This window comes from Dryobates pubescens, chromosome 1 (genome assembly GCF_014839835.1).
Source record: "Dryobates pubescens isolate bDryPub1 chromosome 1, bDryPub1.pri, whole genome shotgun sequence".
Lineage (NCBI taxonomy): Eukaryota > Metazoa > Chordata > Aves > Piciformes > Picidae > Dryobates > Dryobates pubescens.
Window position 1 is genome coordinate 62,242,035 of NC_071612.1, and position 17,397 is coordinate 62,259,431.

Consider the following 17,397-nt stretch of genomic DNA (forward strand, 5'->3'; position numbering starts at 1 on the left):
TCCAGTCAGAGGGAAGTGGAGCCCCAGGTGCGTGCCATGCAGAGCACTCTTGTTTTTTCCTGCACGGAGGAGGATGTAAGGAAGTAGGATGGCGAACCTAGATCTCAACTGGAAGCTCAAGTGCATGAACTGAGAGGGAAGACAGTCGTTAAGAAGGGGTCACCTAAGAAATCAGGCAGTGTAGCTGCCATGGAGACTCAAGAAGGCAATCAATGATCTTGCAGGCAGAGGAGAGCTGAGGTTACATTGAGGCTACGTCCCCTGATCCTGATGAGGGGACCTCTGGTCTGCTTCTGTCTCAACTCACGGGCTTTTAGTTATATTTTCTCTCCTCCCTGTTCATCTAAGTTGGCAAGCGATAGAGTGGCTTTGGAGGGCATCTGGCCCCCAGCCAGGGCCAAACAACCACAAAAGGTCATAATCCTATGAACATTCTCCTGACCCATCTACCCAGTATTAGAGCTCAGAAATACTCAAGTGTTTCAAAACAGGTTTCACTGATCAACTTGATTAATTCTTCAGGTTTAACACCAGTAACATCCTGATCTCAAGTGAGCTCACTTGGCAGCCAGCTCCACAAGTTAACTGTATTGTACAAAAAAAATTCTGGGGGCTTTTTCTCAGTATGGAGTATGATGGCTCACTCACAGGAAAGTCAGTGACTACTGAAATAAGGAGATTTCACTCTTTGTAGTGTGACTGGTTAAGACTAGTTCCTCATTGCAAGTAACCTCAATTCTACACCATTCATTCTATGCATGCAATATTTCATCAGCCCCCACCTCACTGATCTCTTCTCTAAATTAGAGTTTAGAGCCATAAAATCCCTGTAGTATTAACAGGCTTCTAATTGTCTTGGGTAGCAATGGGTTTGTTAAGCTACCTCTATAGCCTTTTTAAGGATGAATTGACACAACTCTCTGAGTATTCACTAGTGACAGCTTTGGAAATACACTCCAAGATCTTTTGTTGCACAATGGTAGAAGTAGAAAACATTTATTTTTCCACTGTGCAGTCTGCAGAGGTAGCTTTTTATACAGCCTGGCTCAACATAAAGAGCCCTTTCATCTCCTAAGCACTCTAGGTACCTAAGCTTACACAACCTATTTGAAATGGGCTTTCAATCAGAAGACTGCTGCTAGAACAAGAAACTAGCAGCAGAACCACTAAAGAATATTTATATTCAAGATTTTACCTCCTCCTTCAGAACACCCAAAACAAAGAAACCCACAACAGCCAGTAATAAACAGGCCTTCACAGAGAACACATGGTCACTAAAAACAAGTGAACAAGCCTGACAATTAGAACATGCTTGCTTGCTTGCTTACTCTGCCAGAAAATGCCGTTCAGGCCATGTGCCATCTTCATTTTTCACTTCCATGAGAATAACCTGAAAGAGAGATCAGGTAATAAAGAAAGATACCTGCAAAACTGGTACACATTTTGCAAAATGATTAAAAAAAATCACATTTCCAGTGTTTGTCAAAGCACACAAAAACCCTGTGAATCAGAGAAAGTGCTACATGAGAATATGTGGTGGCTAACCAAAATAAACACATGATCAAGAATAAACAAAGGAAGTGAAGCCCCTTACCTGACCCTGATGGAGCGCTTCATCTTGCACTGTGCTATCCAGCTTGCTGAGCTGCTGGTAAGTGTTACCCCTATACCTGTTCCATAACCTAGTTTCCCTCTCAGCTGGGAGATTAAATAGTTTCCTCATTTCTTTCTCGATGGTAGCTGTTCAGGAGGGGGGAAAAAAAAAAAAAGGCACCAAAATTCCTTAAACTTGAGTGCTCTGGAAAACACAAAACTGACAAGATAGACATTCAGCAAGGAGATACAGCACTGATCCTTCAGGATCCTTTGAGTAGATGATATATCATAGAAGCTAAAACAGCTCATACAACTTGTCTAATATTTAAGTCTGGAAGAAGGAAAATGTCTGGTTTCAGTTGTGCAGTTGCCTGTCAGGCTCTCAAACCAATAATGTTCAGAACCCATGGAGAAGTTTCTGTCCAAAGACCCATTGCTGTCATCATTTGAAAACACAGGTTCAAGGAGGAGATTCTTTCAGTTACTAATGTCAGGCCACACATCAGAAAACAAGCATCTTTATGGACATAAATGACAACTGACATGCAGCATTTTCACATGGGACAATTTACCAACGATACAGAGAGAAAGACAGGCCAAATATCAGGAAGAACAGAACTGTAGGAAGAGACGTTAAGATGTCCAAAACACTCACACCCTAAGAAGAAACAATTGGAGGAGAACCAGAGACAGAACTGCTTTACACGAATGACATGAATGTTTCTTAAGGCCACAAGTTAGTAAGTAAAGTGCTTTTCAAACCTCTTAACTACAGCTCCCTGTGCTGCAAACTGAAACACTGTGGATGGAAGAAACTCAGAAGGTTCCAAGTACAACTACTCAAAGCAGGATCAAAAATGAATTCAGACCAGGCTGCTCAGACTTAGCCAACCAAGCATTCAAAACTTGTCCTTTGGGCCCTGATAAAATGTCCAGCTGTCCTAACAGGGAAAATGTTTTCATTACATTCAGTAGGAATCTGTCCTGTTTCAGTTTATGATTGCTGTCTTGTTTTCTTGCTTTGTGACTCAGAAAATAGCCTGACTCCATGTTCTCAGTAAACTCCTCATAGCTACTACAAGGTACCCCCCAAAACCTTCTCTACTCCAGACTGAACACAGCTCCCTCAGCTTCTTACACGCCAACTCCAGCTGTCCTATTGGTACCCACTGGACTTGATCCAGTATGTCAACACTGCTGTTATTCTGGAGGGCACAAAATCTCTCACGGTAGCATCAGAGTACAACTTCACATAGAGAACTACTTACCAATTGTATCTGCTTTGCTAAAGTGGCAGCTAATTAAATTCCTAGGATCACTGTTCTCACACAGCTTCAGCTCAAGAAGATAAACTTCCACTTTACAGTGCTTCACAAACAGACCATATTCCACTACCTGCAAAGAGAAGGCAGATGTGGTAAATCACTGAGGTTCCAACTGTGAGCAGTCCTTTGCAAGAGACACTTGCCTAATTATTTTAAGTCTCCAGGGGTCTTGCAAGTCATGCCATCAACTGAGTATTGACTTGCTGTCAGGTTCAGATGCAGTCACAACCTCTGTCAGCTTGTCCTGGAGGGTTTGTTTTGCTTTTAAAATGTAAAAAATCTCTATGCTTTCCATCCACAGTCCAAAATTCCATAGGTCCATCATCACAACTGAACTGATAGTGCCAGCTAATCACCTATGAAAAACAGCTGAACACACAGAGCATTCTAGAGGAAAAACAAAAATTATCTTCTGCCCCTAGTCTGTGACTAAAGTTTACATTCAAAATAAAAAAAAAAAAAAGCCTGAAACAATTGAGCAAAATCATTTCTATTGGAAGACAATAAGCAAAGCATTAATTATTTTCCTGCATGGTATACAGAATCTGCCTCATCACTCTCTCCTTGCAAAACAGACAGATATATCAGAACTCATTTGGATGGCACTGCTTTATGTCGGAGTCATTTTCCAATCAATTTCACATTTGAGAGACTAGCCCAGTGTTGCAGTTTGAGCTGGGTGCACCCTGATGTGTTCACTTCCTGTGTCCAGAAGTCCAGCCCAGAGGGATGGACACAGGAAATTGTGTGTATTTCCTACCATAATTCTTTGCACCACTATAAGATCCAGTGTGGGGTCTGGCACTTTCTCTTTGCTTCCTCCTCCGTCAGCCGGTAACTGGGGGAGATGTCTGCTGGCTTTGGGCCTGGCTAGGCCCAAGGCCACAGGGGGATGGGCAGTCTCAGGCCTGGCCAGCTGAGACTAGCCCAGCAGAGGGAGGGGGAAGAGGGAGCCCTGAGGGTCTCAGGTGTACCCTCAGGTGGGAATGGGATGCCTCTGGGTTTGCTTTGGGATCTTTCTTTGTCACTGCGCTTTGGGTTTTCTGTAACATTCACTGCTTTCTATTTAAACTTTCATCACTTTTGCAATCCGTTTGTCTGAGTGTTTTATTCCTGCCCGTGGTGGGGAGAGGGGGCTGCCTCAACCCAGCACACCCAGTAGGTACACCTACCCATCCACCAGTTTCCGGCGTGTTTTTAGAAAGCTATTCTCTAAAACTAGACACTACTCTTCACCTACACATTATAAAACACATGGTGCCATAAAGAAAAAGCCTATCTCAGATGCCACTTAGGAGACAACTGTGATGTAACAGGGGGAGGGAAGCAAAAAAACCCAAAAAGGCAAAGAAACAAACCAAACAAAACACCCACACCTCAAGTCTCTCCACAGTGCTTTGCAATTATAAAGCCTGTGAAACTGACATCTTATTCACCGAACCAGCAGGTATAATTTTTAAGAGTAACAGTGTGCAAGAGACCTTTGGACACTGAAGTGGTCAGGCAGTTGGATGAGATGATTGCAGTAGATACGTGCCAACTAGAGTAACCTTGCTATTCATATACTCTGCAGCATTTAACAGGAAAAAGAAAACAAACAAAAAAATATTCACCCAGCTTTGGGAAGAAACAAATAAAGAATTACTGTGAGAATCTGGCTAAATTATGTTTCCCTCTTCTAAGCTTTTATATTGTATTAGATGTATGAGGTGCTTTAAAGGTACATAATTATATTTGGAAAGATGTTCAGTATTTTGCTGTTGCAACAGAAAGAAAAAGTAAGAAGCTGTCTAAACAGGGAGTTTCAACAGGCAAGTTAAGGATTTTTTTTTTAATATTATTATCTTAAGAATACAAAGGAACTGATTCACATGTTCTCCAGCTCTTTTTCAGAAGGATTTCATTCAATGGGACTTCCCGTCCCTTCAAGATTCTATAGTTAGAAACAAATAAATACAAACTGGCATCAGAAGTAGCACAAGTTTTCCCAAGGAGTTTCTCATCAGATCACCACGTCCATTAGGACAGATGAATGGCAAGAAAAGTCTCTAATAACCTGCAGATGCCTTTTAAACAGTGTCTGATCAGCCAGCTTATTCTGTGCCAAAACAAAACTCAGGTCATCCTGTTGGACAGCAATCTGAGCACAAAACATATTCAGCCGCTGCAGAATCGTGCTCTTCCTTATTCTGCACATTAATGCGCTTCACACTGAGACTCTGCAGAGAACTGACTGACTGTAAGGCTCAAAAGAAACCTGAACCACAAATAAATCTAATCTAATCCTCCTGAAATTCTCTGACCGTCAGACACACAGAGAGGGACAAAAGACCAGCTTGTAGAATTACAAACATGCCTGAAAATTGCTTTCCAAATCCTATTTTTATGGGTATTTTCAAGTGAATGAATTACAGTTGCTCCAGCCTTAGGAAAAGGATTAAATCATTCAAGGACCATAAGTTCAAGTGCTTTACTTCAAACACTATCTGGAAAATGCTGTGGCCAAATATCACCTACTTTCTACTGAGATGCAGTAGTACTTTCTACAGTTTGTGTTCCGCTGACCTTTCACGTTATGTCTTTTGTAAGAGGCTGCAACATCCTACAAACCTACTACTCTGCTGTATTTCAACTTCTAAAAATAAAAATCCACTTCAGTTACCAAATTAACAACAAACAACAGAGGCTGAGGCGCTCATAGCAACTCAAAATTAAAACATTGACTTCTAGCTGGACAACAATAACTTATGTCTATAAAACAGCTCCAAGCTCTAGCCCTCAGTACTTCATGTTGAAGAGTGGCATCTGATGCTATCTGAAGATAGGAGGCTCCTACGGTTAAGTCCATCACCCAAGCGTTTCCCCAGTATCTTCAAACCTTGTCCAACTTCCCAATTTTTCAGGAAAGGAAGTGCCTAATAACATGTAAGGGTAGTCAAAGTGGTTACCCAGTTTATGAACTAAAGCTTCCTCACTCAGAGAGGCATCAATCAATTAATCGATACAGTTTTCCTCTTCAATATTGCTCAAGAAATTACCTGTTTCTACTAAAACTGCATCTCCTTTCTATGCTGTATTTCTTTATCACTTCCCCCACTTCAGGCTCATATGAGAGTTCTGTCTATTCAATAGTGAACACTGAGTCATCTCATGAACCTGTAATCATTTAAACTTTCTAAAAATGTCAGAATTTCTTGTTACAATTTCTAGCCCACAACCAATGGCAACATTCCAGCACCACTGAGCAGCATCAATGGGCCTGCAAGAGGGAGCTCTTTTAGCATTCTGGTCCTGCACACCCTGAAGCAACCCTTACTAGAACCCTTACTTAAATTTGTAGAATCATAGAATGCATTGGGTTGGAAGGGACCTTTAAAGGTCAACTAGTCCAACCCCCCCTACAGTAAGCAGGGGCATCCCCCATAAGATCAGATTGCTCAGATCCCCATTAAGTCTCACCTTCAATGTCTCCAGAGATGGGGCCTCTACCACCTTTCCCTGGGCAACCTGTTCCAGTGTTCTGCCACTCTCATAGTCAAGAACTTCTTCCTAGCATCCAATCTAAACCTACCCTTCTCTCGGTCCTAAAGCTACAAGTCCTTGTAAACAGTCCTTGCCCAGCATTCTTGTAGCCCTCCTTTAGGTGCTGGAAGGCTGCTATAAGGCCTCCCCAGAGCCTTCTCTTCTCCAGGATGAAGAATCCCAGCTCTCTCAGTCTGTCTTTGTACAAAAGGTGTTTCAGCCCTCTGATCGTTTTTGTGGCCCTCCCCTAGACTCGCTCCATCAGTTCCATGCCCTTTTTACGTTGAGGGCCCCAGACTTCAGCAATATTAACTACATACAGTATATCAGCAAGATTCATTTGGTGTGGTGATCAGGCTTTATGAACCCCCCCAGACTGGCACTGCTCAGTTTAGTGGGTGCAAAACCCTAAGGCTAAATAAAAAAACCAAACATAAACAGTTGCCTGACACATTTCCAAAGAAACCATTTGTGAACTTCACCCTCCAGAGGACGTTATATACTCAGCGTTTGTGAATGCATTTGCCAAACAAAAAGACTTACAGAACAAAACCACAAATACATATCTTCTAAGAATTTCAGAATCACAGAGTTTTGGAATAGAAAACAAAAAAATCACCTTGAACTCCAGAGGAAGTACCCAAGTCATCTGTACCGAAAGACAGTTTATTCCAAAGCCACATTCTGTTGCAGAAGATCTGACAGGCTTGACTTACATTTTCCAACAAAGTACAAACCATACCATGTTAACATGAAAGCGTGGCACCACTCCAAACAATCATCGTGGAAAAAGCTAACCAGAACAAGGTTCAAGATTCTCACCCCATATAACCCATGAAATGATAATCACTTAGGAGTCAGGCATTTTAACTGTAACACTAGAAGGTCATTCTTTCAAACAAGGCAAAAAGACTTCATGTTCTTATCTCCAAAGAGCTGCTGAGGACCCTGTCTTAACTCACATTTGGCAAAATAAGTAACATGCAAGTTTGGTAAAGACTAAGTAATGAAACCGGGTTTAAGAGAACTTGATTCACCTATACTTACTTTTCTGGCAATAGGCTGCTGTCCATCTATGCAGCCGTACCACGTTACTAGTTTATCCCAGGCTTCGGTGGGAACCAATACATAATCCAGCTCATCAATGAGGTGCTCTTTCAAACGCTGAGTTTCAGGATCTAAAAGGCAGACAGATATAAGGTGGCATGGCATCAAACACAACAGTTTCTTCTCAATACCTATACATATACTACCACAACCCAAAGAAATATCAGTTCTTCCACGGGTGGGCAGAAACCGTACCAAACTCCTCACTTACAAAACCGTGACAGCCACCAGATCCTCCCAGAACACAGTTTCAAAAGTGAAAGCGGCACAAGAGGACGACTGCTCTGAGGAGTCACTTACCCGCGGCCGGGCTGCGACCCGAGGCCCCCATCGCCCAGGCACTTACCGGCGAACAGACCCGAATTGTCGATAGGGCCAGGGAAGAGGCTGGGATCGCCCGCATCGAACATGTCCCACCTGTCGATGCCCACATACTTCTTCCACTGTTTGAACCAGCGGATGTCCACCAGGTACCTGCAACACACGGCACCGGACGGCGCGGCCCCCTCAGCAACGGCACGGCGCGGCCCGCTCCGACAGGCCCCGCCACCCTGAGGGGAAGGGGACGGAGAAGAGAGCCGGCTGACTGCGCTCACCAGAAGTCCCCCGGCCTGAGGGCCGTGGCCAGCAGCGGCTCCAGCTCGGCCCGCTGCACCACCGTGTCCGGCGGCGCCCCGCCGCCGCCTTCGGCCGCTGCCATAGCCGTTGGCAAGCCCCGGCGCGGACGGATGTCGGCCCGCGTGCGCATGCGCACTGGGTGGGCCTGCCGTGCGCGCCCCGTCACGCCCGCGCGCCCTCTGACGCGATGGCCAGGGCCGCGCGCAGGGGCAAGGCTTACGGCGGGGTTGTCATGGCGACTGCCACCAGCTTGCAGTCGCAGTCTGTGGACCTGCGCGGCCCCGCCCCTCCCCGGGCGGCTGCGGCCGAGGGCCAGGGCGTTGGCTAGGGAAGGAGGCTTCAAATGAGCAGGAGCGCGGATCTGGGGAGCTGTCTGGGGAGCGCGCCGGAGTTTGCTCTGGAAAGCGCCTCTTAAGTGGTGTGGACGCTTCTCTCTTACGTAGCATGTCCTGTGTTGTTCAGGGAGCCTTTCCTTGAGGAGTGGGAAAATTGGAAAGTATTCGGATGGCGATTCAGAGCCTTAGAAACCTACTTTGAAGTGACACACAAAATAAATCCTTTTACCTGATAGAAGAAAATAGAGGGAGTTGTGTGCTGGGAGCATGACTATCCTGTGCAGCGGAGCACTCTTTTGGCGACACAGCGGGCAGATGACCTCCTGACAGCCTGGCCTGGCTGTGCTGCAGCAATCCAGGGTAAAACGCCGGAAAACTTTGAGGTTCCTTGTTGTCGTCCAGTTAAGTATGTCCAGGGAACACTACAAAAGGCCCTTTTCGCAAAGAAGAGGGAGAGCCTCTTTTGGGCTTCAAGAAACTAACAGCCTGTTACGGCAAGCCTGGGTGTGTTTTTAAAATGAGTCAGCTCTTCCAAGATGATGCTTACGTGGCTGACCTCGCTCTGCTAAGTAATTGCCTACTTCTAATAGAAAGTGCAGTAAAAACATTAAAATAGTTTCATTCAATACTAGGAAATTACAGTTTTACCACAGATAGGGATGTCTGTGATTTGTCCCCTCAAGGGCTTTCCTTTCAGCCATTCAGCTTCCTGCCCTTGTCTCCAGCTGAATATGATGGCTGCTCGGTGTGAGACTGGTACTGGCAGGAACAAAGCCCTTTCAGGTGTCACCCAGTTGGAGGCAGGTTTTTCCTACCTGCCTTACCATAGCAATGATTAGAACCCATGACTAAAGGCTATCTTAAAAGCAGTTAGCAGGTGCAACAAAGCTCAGGAGGAAGGATTTTAAGTAGCTGAAAGAACATTTAATAGGCTGAGTAAAAGAGGTCTTGGGCTCCACTTGACAACATTTCCATCGAGCAGACACTTCTGAATACTATGCATCATCAGTCACAATTTCAGGAGATGTGCAAGGATCTGAAGGACAGAACACTAGGGAATCTGGAAAGGGATATAGGGTCAGGAAGGATAATTTCCTTTGCAGCTAATTAACACTTGTGACAGCTTCAAATATCTGAACTTGTTTCAAGATTTATGATGTCGATGGCAATTATTAGCAGCTAAGGCACAGAGGCAATCATTGGGAGGGAGAAGCAGGAACAAACTTTTTCTAGAAGGGAGACTCTTATATGTAGAATAAGCAAATAGAGTGAACACTAACAAAGGGCTTAGCTGTTTGAATTAAATTGTAGAAGAAAAAATGGAGTGTGGGAGCGTAGATGTGACAGACATGAGATATTGAGAGGACAATGTTCTCAAGCATCCAAGGCTATTAAAGTAGTAGTATTGATTTGACTGTTGAGTCAGTCTTTTTCTCTGAAAGTACAGAAATAGAACTGGGCCATTTTATAATCCTTAAGGAATCCCTAAGGAATCACCTGGGATTCTTCCCCCAGCATAGAGCCACTACCTGCAGTGAAACATCTCTGTCTGCTCTGATCACACCAACAAATAAGGTTTAGGTGTGAGTGCCCACATGGAGGCTGTGTTCTTCTGCTAGCCTCCCAGACACTAAAGGTTTCCAGCTTGCTTCACCCCAGAAGGCAGCTGCTTTGGGGAGTGCTCAGAGGAGACCAGCAATTATAAACTGGGAAGCTTTTATCTATGCTGCAGAGTTCCTGCTAGTGTACTTACACTGAGATCATTCATTTTCCTGCTGGCATGGATAATTTTCATCCTGTACTCATATCACTGTACTTCTGCTGGCATGGCTGTATCTGTTTCTGGAGCTGATACTTTGTTTTTCTGCTGCACAGCCCCAGCAACTGGAAGCTAAGTAAGTCCCTTGGCCATCAGCACTGCAAAACCAAGATGGAAGGTGCCCTTGGCTTGGCAAGAGTTCCTTTCAGACAGGGGTGAGGGACTCCTAGTGTTGGAGTCTTCCCCCTGTGGTGGCAGGGCTCAGTGTGGGCCCCAGGCTGATGAGGAACAGGCAAAGCAAGGGGGGGCGGGGGGTCCCTTGCAAACAGCTCAGGTTTGGCGAGTCAGGAATGAGGAAGTGCCACAGCTCGTGTCGATAAAGACTTGTCAGTGCAGGAATGATCCCCTGCATTTTCCCTATATTTCAGAATCCTGCATTCATGAGGCAAGTAGATTTAACTGAAAAAAATAATTCCCCACATTAAGCAACTTCTGCTCCAAAAATGAAATAGCTACTGAAAACATCCCCTTGGTTTTTTTTTCCTGTGAAGCTGTACTGGAAGTTAAGAAATAGTCCATTGAGGATTGTGCAATCCGAGTTCAAAGCTCGATGACTCAGGGGCCACAGCAAACAGGGTGGATCCCGCTATAGGTTCTGCCACAGGGTCTCTCCTCAGCCTGGAGCAGACTTTGAATGTAGGTACAGTAGCAAAGCAACCAGTGAATGGTGAGATGAGAAACTATGAACAGGAAAAATAAATCCCTAATACCTCAAGTCCTAAATGTCTTTAATTAACAGTGCACTGCTGCTTGAAATACTGTGCCTTCCCCTTAAAAGCCCAAGATTCTAGTGTGTGTTAGTACCCTTAGTCCAACACTGAGTGCTGTGAGGCCTTATGAGGAGTGGGTTGTGATGAAAATGTGCTTGCAGAACCATGTAAGGAGTAAAAATTTACCTGCAGAAGGACCTGAGCCATTGGGCAGAAGGATGGCAGGTGAAATTTGGCACAGGCCCAGGGTAAACCATTCCTATTTCCAGCCATTCAGCAATAGCCTATAAACCCAGGAAGACCATGCAGGAATTTGTCAGGACTATTGTTAAGAACTCCATTAAATACCTGTCAGTTCTGTGGTTGGCAGAAGTCGAAAGAGTGTTAGAGAAGGAATAAAAAGATGTACATACTGCCTGAACTCTGGTGTATTTGCATTTTCTCACATGCGATTCCTACACCCGATGGGCAACAAAGACATTCTGAGGCAAAGCACAGTTTCCATAGGAGAAGTGGTTGAACAGGCTGGTTTCTGCTCTGGGAACCAAATGGAACTGGCTCTTTATGAGATTCCCTGCATGGCAAAGCACTAGGGTTGCACAAAAGTGATACAGGCTTAATGTAGACTGGGTATGTGGAGATCTGTGTTAGGCTGCCACCAGGGCAAAATAGGACAGAGCCAGTGAGGGGACAGTTCCTGCTCTAGGTGCCCTCAGGCAACTGCTGGCAGAGGTCAGGTAACAAGGTGGGTTTTGGCCAATGGGCTCTTCTCCAAGCCTTCTGCCAGCATGATCACAGCAGTGCAGGCTGCAGAATCACCCACCCATCTACCTGCCCGAACGGTTATTAACATGTTGCAGCCTGTTGTTGGTAGCCAAGTTGGAAGTTTATCAGCCAGTGCAAATTCACACCCTGGCCATGTGCCACCCTGTCTTTCCTCCGCAGGAAAGCCTCAAAGTGAAGCTGACAAGGTGTTCCTGCTTTGTGCTGCCCTCCTGCTCTGCTCCTCCTGCTCATTACACATCAGGTAAGACATGGCACTGATTAACAGTTTGCAGAGCATGGAAATGCTCTTTGCCCATTGCACTACCCTAGGTCAGCATTTATACTTCAGCCTCACTGCACCATGCCTGAGTGGTGCCAGTCAGCCCCTTGACCACCCATATCAGCTGAGGAATGGGTAACGTAGCCACCATGTTTCACCCAACTCACCCCATTTATCAAGCCAGACACTTAAAGAAAGTATACATTGTTTTTATTCAGAGAATCACAGTAAGCTACTGAGCCTCACGGCTGCTTTCCCCAGCTTAGTATCCCAAACATTCACATGCAACTTTTGAGAACATCAGGTGTGCTTCAAGAATTTGGAAGACACACCATCATAAGCAAAATCTGCACAAGACATTGGGATTTCTGCCAGAGTAGCAGCCTCCTGCAAGAGCACGGCAAGCTGAGCAGGAAGCAAAGGCACTCAGCAGTGAGTGCTGCAGCACCCCACTTTATTGGGAGGCACTCTTGGAGCCCTGCAGAAGCAATTCAATATCATCCTGTATCTTGATGGTTTCAAAATTCCGGCTGTAGCGCTTGAAGGGCACGCCGTCGGGGCCGATGAGGAACTTCTCGAAGTTCCAGGAGATGTCGTTGCGGCAGACCGGGGACCAGATGATGTACTGCGGGTTGGTCATCAGAGAGGAGGGGTCGTCGTGCGGGAAGGGCAGCGCTTCTTTCAGGAAGGTGAAGAGGGGGTGAGCATTCTTCCCGTTCACCTCGCACTTCTCGAGCATGATGAAATTGGGTTTGTACCCCTTGCCAGGACGAACATGCTCCAGCGACAGCAGGATCTCCTCGTTCTTAGCATTTTCCTAGGGAAACAAAGACAAAGCCGACCCCGAGCAGAGCCCGTCAGCACCAAGCCGGGACGGGCGGCTCCTCCCGCGCCCCCGGGCCCTGCAGCCGTGCCGCCCGCCCTACCTGGTGCCCGAACTGGTTGCAGGGGAAGCCGAGGACCTGGAAGCCGCGGGGCCCGTAGCGCTGCTGCAGCTCGTTGAGCTGCAGGAAGTCGCGCGTGGTGGTGCCTCAGAGCGACGCCACGTTGACCACCAGCAGCACCTTGCCCCGCAGCGAGGCCAGCTGCAGCGGCTCCGCTGCGCCCAGCCGCTGCACCGTCAGACCCCACAAGGCCGCTGCTCCTCTCGCCGCCATGGCCAACACTGCTGGGCGGGCCGGGGCTGTTCGCGCTCCCCGCCGCCGCGCCCCGCCTCGCCGCCCCTAGCCGCGCCTCTGCTGCCCCCCCGCCTCCTCTGCCCTCACCTCTCCCTCGCTGCCGGCCTCCCTGCTCCCGCCCGCCGCATCGACCCTGGGAGCCTCTCCCCCGCCTCCTTTGGGGGCAGGAAGGTTCCGTCCGGGGGCCATGCTCAGCGGCGTCACGGCCTGTTTCTCAATCCTCACGAAAAGGCTCCTAACAGTTAAAGCTCGGAGTCGGGGAGTGTGTACATCCACGGGCAAAGGTCACCGGTTCTCAGACCTCCTGGAGAAAATCAGCTAAGTGGTCCCAGGAGCTGAAACCTTGGAGTACAGAGGTGGCGCAAGACAGCACCGGGGCTGCAGCATCCTCCTGGGATACCACTGCCACTGGGACTGGCTTTTAGGAAACACTTGGAGTTTGTCACCTTGTTGAAGCTAGTAAAGCCTCCCTTTACTGCAGTGGTTGCTTTTCTTCATCCCTGACTTTTCCATTTCTTGTCTTGCTTTGGTCTGGCTTAGGGAGTTTTAAATCACTCACTAGCAACTGCTCTTCTCCTCGTGGATCCCAGGACAGACCTATCTAGGCAACACTGACTGCTGCCTGTATCCACTCCAGACAGCATGGCCCAGCCGCTCCCCCACGGGTCTTTGTGCTGTAACATCACTGTCCTCCAGAGCATGCTCTGAGGCAGGACTAGCCCTTCAGGTGGTGTCCATGGGTAGGACCAACAGGGCCTGTTGGGCAGCATAGCTCGGCAGGGACCTAGGGGGCCTCAGTTTCAGCACACTCCCCAGGGAAGCAGGGAGCCCCTGTGAAGGTTCCAGCTAATGTCTGTGTGAAGTGAGATCTATTCACAACAGCCCCAAGGTCAGACAGCTGCTTATCAGTGCTGGCTCCCAGCCAAAGCAGCCTGGGCCTCTGAGAGGGGGGATGTGCTCAAGGCCCCATTTACTGCTGTTCTCTTTCATCAGTAGGGACTTACCACAAACACGATCTGTCACTGACAGGCTGCATCTCTGCTCTAGGGTCCCAGGTGACTGCAGGATCTAGGGGGTTTACTTTGGGCCAGTTTTGGCACCTTGCCCTGTGACTGGGCCCTGGATAGTTCTTGATTCTGATATGTTGCATCAGGAGCCATGAGAAGTGTCCTGAGACAGATCAGAGCAGGTGGGAAATGGCTGACAGGATGAACAGAGGCATGTGACCCATGTTTACTTTTCAGTAAACTGACAATTATAGTCCACACAGACTGTTCACCTGCTTCTTGGTCACAGGGGAAGAAGAATTTCTCTTCAGGGGTGACCTCTAGGGCAGTACCACAGAGGCATCTCGCTGCTGCTGCTGCTGAAGATATTTGCTCAGACTGGCACCTTTAATCCTCAGTCTGGACCTGGGGGAAGCAGGGGGTTTCTTTTGGTTCCTTGTGCTTTTCAGACAGGCACAGGTTAGGGCTTTCCTTGATGAGTGACTTTTAAGGAAACCGAGTTCAACTTCCTTGTATGCTCAGAGCTACACCCTGTGCCTGGACACGTTCTGTGGAGCCAGCTGAACTTGGATCCAATGGAGTGCCCAGCACTCCTGAAGGACAAGATGGACTTGCAGGACCCCTTTTGAGATGTGACAAGTGACAGTAGTCCTAGGAGGTCAGAAGGTTGCTACTTACTAGCAGCAGTAATTGCAAGGGTTGCAAAACACACCTTCTGGCTTCCTGTTCACATCTTCTCCCCACTCCTGGTATCAAACTCCTTCCCCTGGCCAGGAGGTTGGCACTTGGCTCTTAGCTTTTCCCCTGCCTCTTCTATGGCTCCTTGCCTGAGAGGATCATTCTCCACAAGTGCCAAGCACCTATTTCCCAAGTCTGGTCTGGCTGTCTGTGTCCCCAGTTGAATCCAGAACTAAGAAGGCTTCCAGAGATGACAGATGTGACAGAAATCCAAAGAGAGCCAGGTTGTCAGCTCTCAAAGGGAGGAAGACCAAGGACTGATAACTTCACGATGCGCTCCTAAGCAGGGTTCTGCTCTGATGGCAGTGGTGCAAAGGACGGGGGAGGAGCTGGAGCTTCTGGTCATACACAGGAGACTTAGCTACACATCTGAACTTGGAGAAAGGCAGGCCAGGAATGCAAACCTAATACCAACTGGTGGACAAAACAGAGAAGGGGAGGTGGTGCTGGAAGTTTTCAACAGCTTAGATTAAAATTTGGATAACAAATGAATCACTTCTAGAAGTGTATCAGCAGATAGAGAACCCATGAGCTGGGTCTGAGAAACAGTGTGGCCAGCAGGAGCAGGGAGGTCATTCTGCCCCTGTACACTGCACTGGTTAGGCCGCACCTCGAGTACTGTGTCCAGTTCTGGGCCCCTCAGTTTAGGAAGGATGTTGACTTGCTGGAACGAGTCCAGAGAAGAGCAACAAAGTTGGTGAGGGGTTTGGAACATAAGCCCTATGAGGAGAGGCTGAGGGAGCTGGGGTTGCTTAGCCTGGAGAAGAGGAGACTGAGGGGTGACCTTATTACTCTCTACAACTACCTGAAGGGAGGTTGTAGACAGACGGATGTTGGTCTCTTCTCCCAGGCAAGCAGTACCAGAACAAGAGGACACAGTCTCAGGCTGCGCCAGGGGAGATACAGGCTGGATGTTAGAAAAAAGTTCTATACAGAAAGAGTGATTGCACATTGGAATGGGCTGCCTGGGGAGGTGGTGGAGTCACCATCACTGGAGGTTTTTAGGAGAAGACTTGACGGGGTACTTGGTGCTGTGGGTTAGTTGCTTGGGCGGAGTTGGATTGGTTGATGGGTTGGACGTGATGATCTTGAAGGTCTCTTCCAACCTGTTTTATTCTATGTATTCTATGTATGTAAACAGGCAGATCTTACTCAAACCCCTTGAAGAGCAGCCGAGAAATGCAACCCAGTGGCTCTGCAAGACCGAAAAAACTCCAGTTTTGCAACCACCCAACAATAAAAACCTCCAAAAAAGGGAACTGCAGAGGAGTGAGAAAGCTTCTTAAGGGGCAGAGAATGACATCCTCCTGGGCAGCCCCCCAGCTGGGAACTTCCTGCTCTGTTCAACCCCATCACCCCATGTGGGTGGAGAACAGGCAGCCAGGAGAGGAAGGAGGGAAGGGTGGGGTGGGTGTCCTAGGCCATCACTCAGAGTCAGCTGGCTGTTCACTTACATGACTGTCAAGCAGCAACTGCCCAGCCTCACAGGCAGAAGCCCTCAGCTCTCCAACCACCTCTGTAAATACCAATGCAGGTGTGGGGTATGCACACTGCTGTTTGCTATTCTCAGCACAATCTGCTCTCCAATGTGGGTGCAGCACAATGGCCCATACCTCGAGCCCAGCTCTTGTTGCAGTGCTTGGAGGCAGCCCTCAGAACAGCAGGTTGCAGGGCAAATGTGCTGCCGTGCAGAGTCCCACGTGTGCAGCAGTGCAGCGCAGAGCAGCACACCATGTACCATCACATGCTTCCACAGCAACGCTGTCTTCTCCTCCCTTCTTCCTACTCTCCCCTCCTACACATAGCCTCCTCTGGCTTCTCTCTTCCCTTGCTCAGCACCAGCAAATTCAACTCAGCTGATACACCCTCATCTGGTTTGAGTACCAAAAGAAGCTCCTGGGAAGCCTTGCTGCTCACCGGAGAGACCAGGCAGGGTAAAGGATTCCACCTCTGTTCTGCTGCAGCACTTGGAAACTGCTGCAAGAAGTGGATGGGTACCACTTGCTGGTAAACAAAAGTAAGTATTAAAGCACTTGCAGCTGCTCAGCGAGTCCTATCACAGCTCTATCAAAATATTTGCCCTTTTGGCTGCCTGGGCACACTGCAGGCTCATGTTCAGCCCACCATCAACCAGTACCCCCAGGTCCCTCTCTACCTGGCCACTCTCCGGCCACTCTGACCCCAGCCTGTAGCACTGCATGGGGCTGCTGTGGCCAATGTGCAGAACTTGGCACTTGGATGTGTTAAATCTCATGCTGTTGGATTCTGCCCATCTGTCCAACCTGTCGAGGTCTCTCTGCAAAGACTCTCTACCCTCCAGCAGATCAACTCCTCAGGGGTGACCTTATTGCTCTCTACAACTACCTGAAGGGAGGTTGTAGACAGGTGGAGGTTGGT

General features: G+C 47.8%; 2 protein-coding genes across 3 annotated transcripts in view; both read right to left on the reverse strand.

Moving 5' to 3' along the window:
- USP4 (ubiquitin specific peptidase 4) overlaps positions 1-8,259 on the reverse strand; it is a 44,935-nt gene extending 36,676 nt beyond the window's left edge. For both annotated transcript variants that reach the window (XR_008462537.1, XM_054166982.1), the window contains exons 1-6: positions 8,147-8,259; positions 7,897-8,024; positions 7,491-7,621; positions 2,865-2,991; positions 1,595-1,740; positions 1,329-1,390 (exon numbers count right to left, since the gene is read on the reverse strand). Coding sequence is in view for 1 of the 2 variants with exons in the window: in XM_054166982.1 (XP_054022957.1) it covers positions 1,329-1,390; positions 1,595-1,740; positions 2,865-2,991; positions 7,491-7,621; positions 7,897-8,024; positions 8,147-8,250 (698 nt within the window). In the remaining variant the exon portion in view is untranslated. The remainder of the gene's footprint in view (positions 1-1,328; positions 1,391-1,594; positions 1,741-2,864; positions 2,992-7,490; positions 7,622-7,896; positions 8,025-8,146) is intronic.
- A 4,011-nt stretch (positions 8,260-12,270) lies between these two features.
- GPX1 (glutathione peroxidase 1) lies at positions 12,271-13,255 on the reverse strand. The gene is made up of 2 exons (XM_009907670.2): positions 13,004-13,255; positions 12,271-12,894 (listed from the first exon to the last, which is right to left on the reverse strand). The coding sequence occupies exons 1-2, from the start codon at positions 13,232-13,234 to the stop codon at positions 12,532-12,534; spliced, it is 594 nt and encodes a 197-aa protein (XP_009905972.2). The 5' UTR covers positions 13,235-13,255; the 3' UTR covers positions 12,271-12,531.
- Between the last annotated feature and the right edge of the window lie 4,142 nt (positions 13,256-17,397).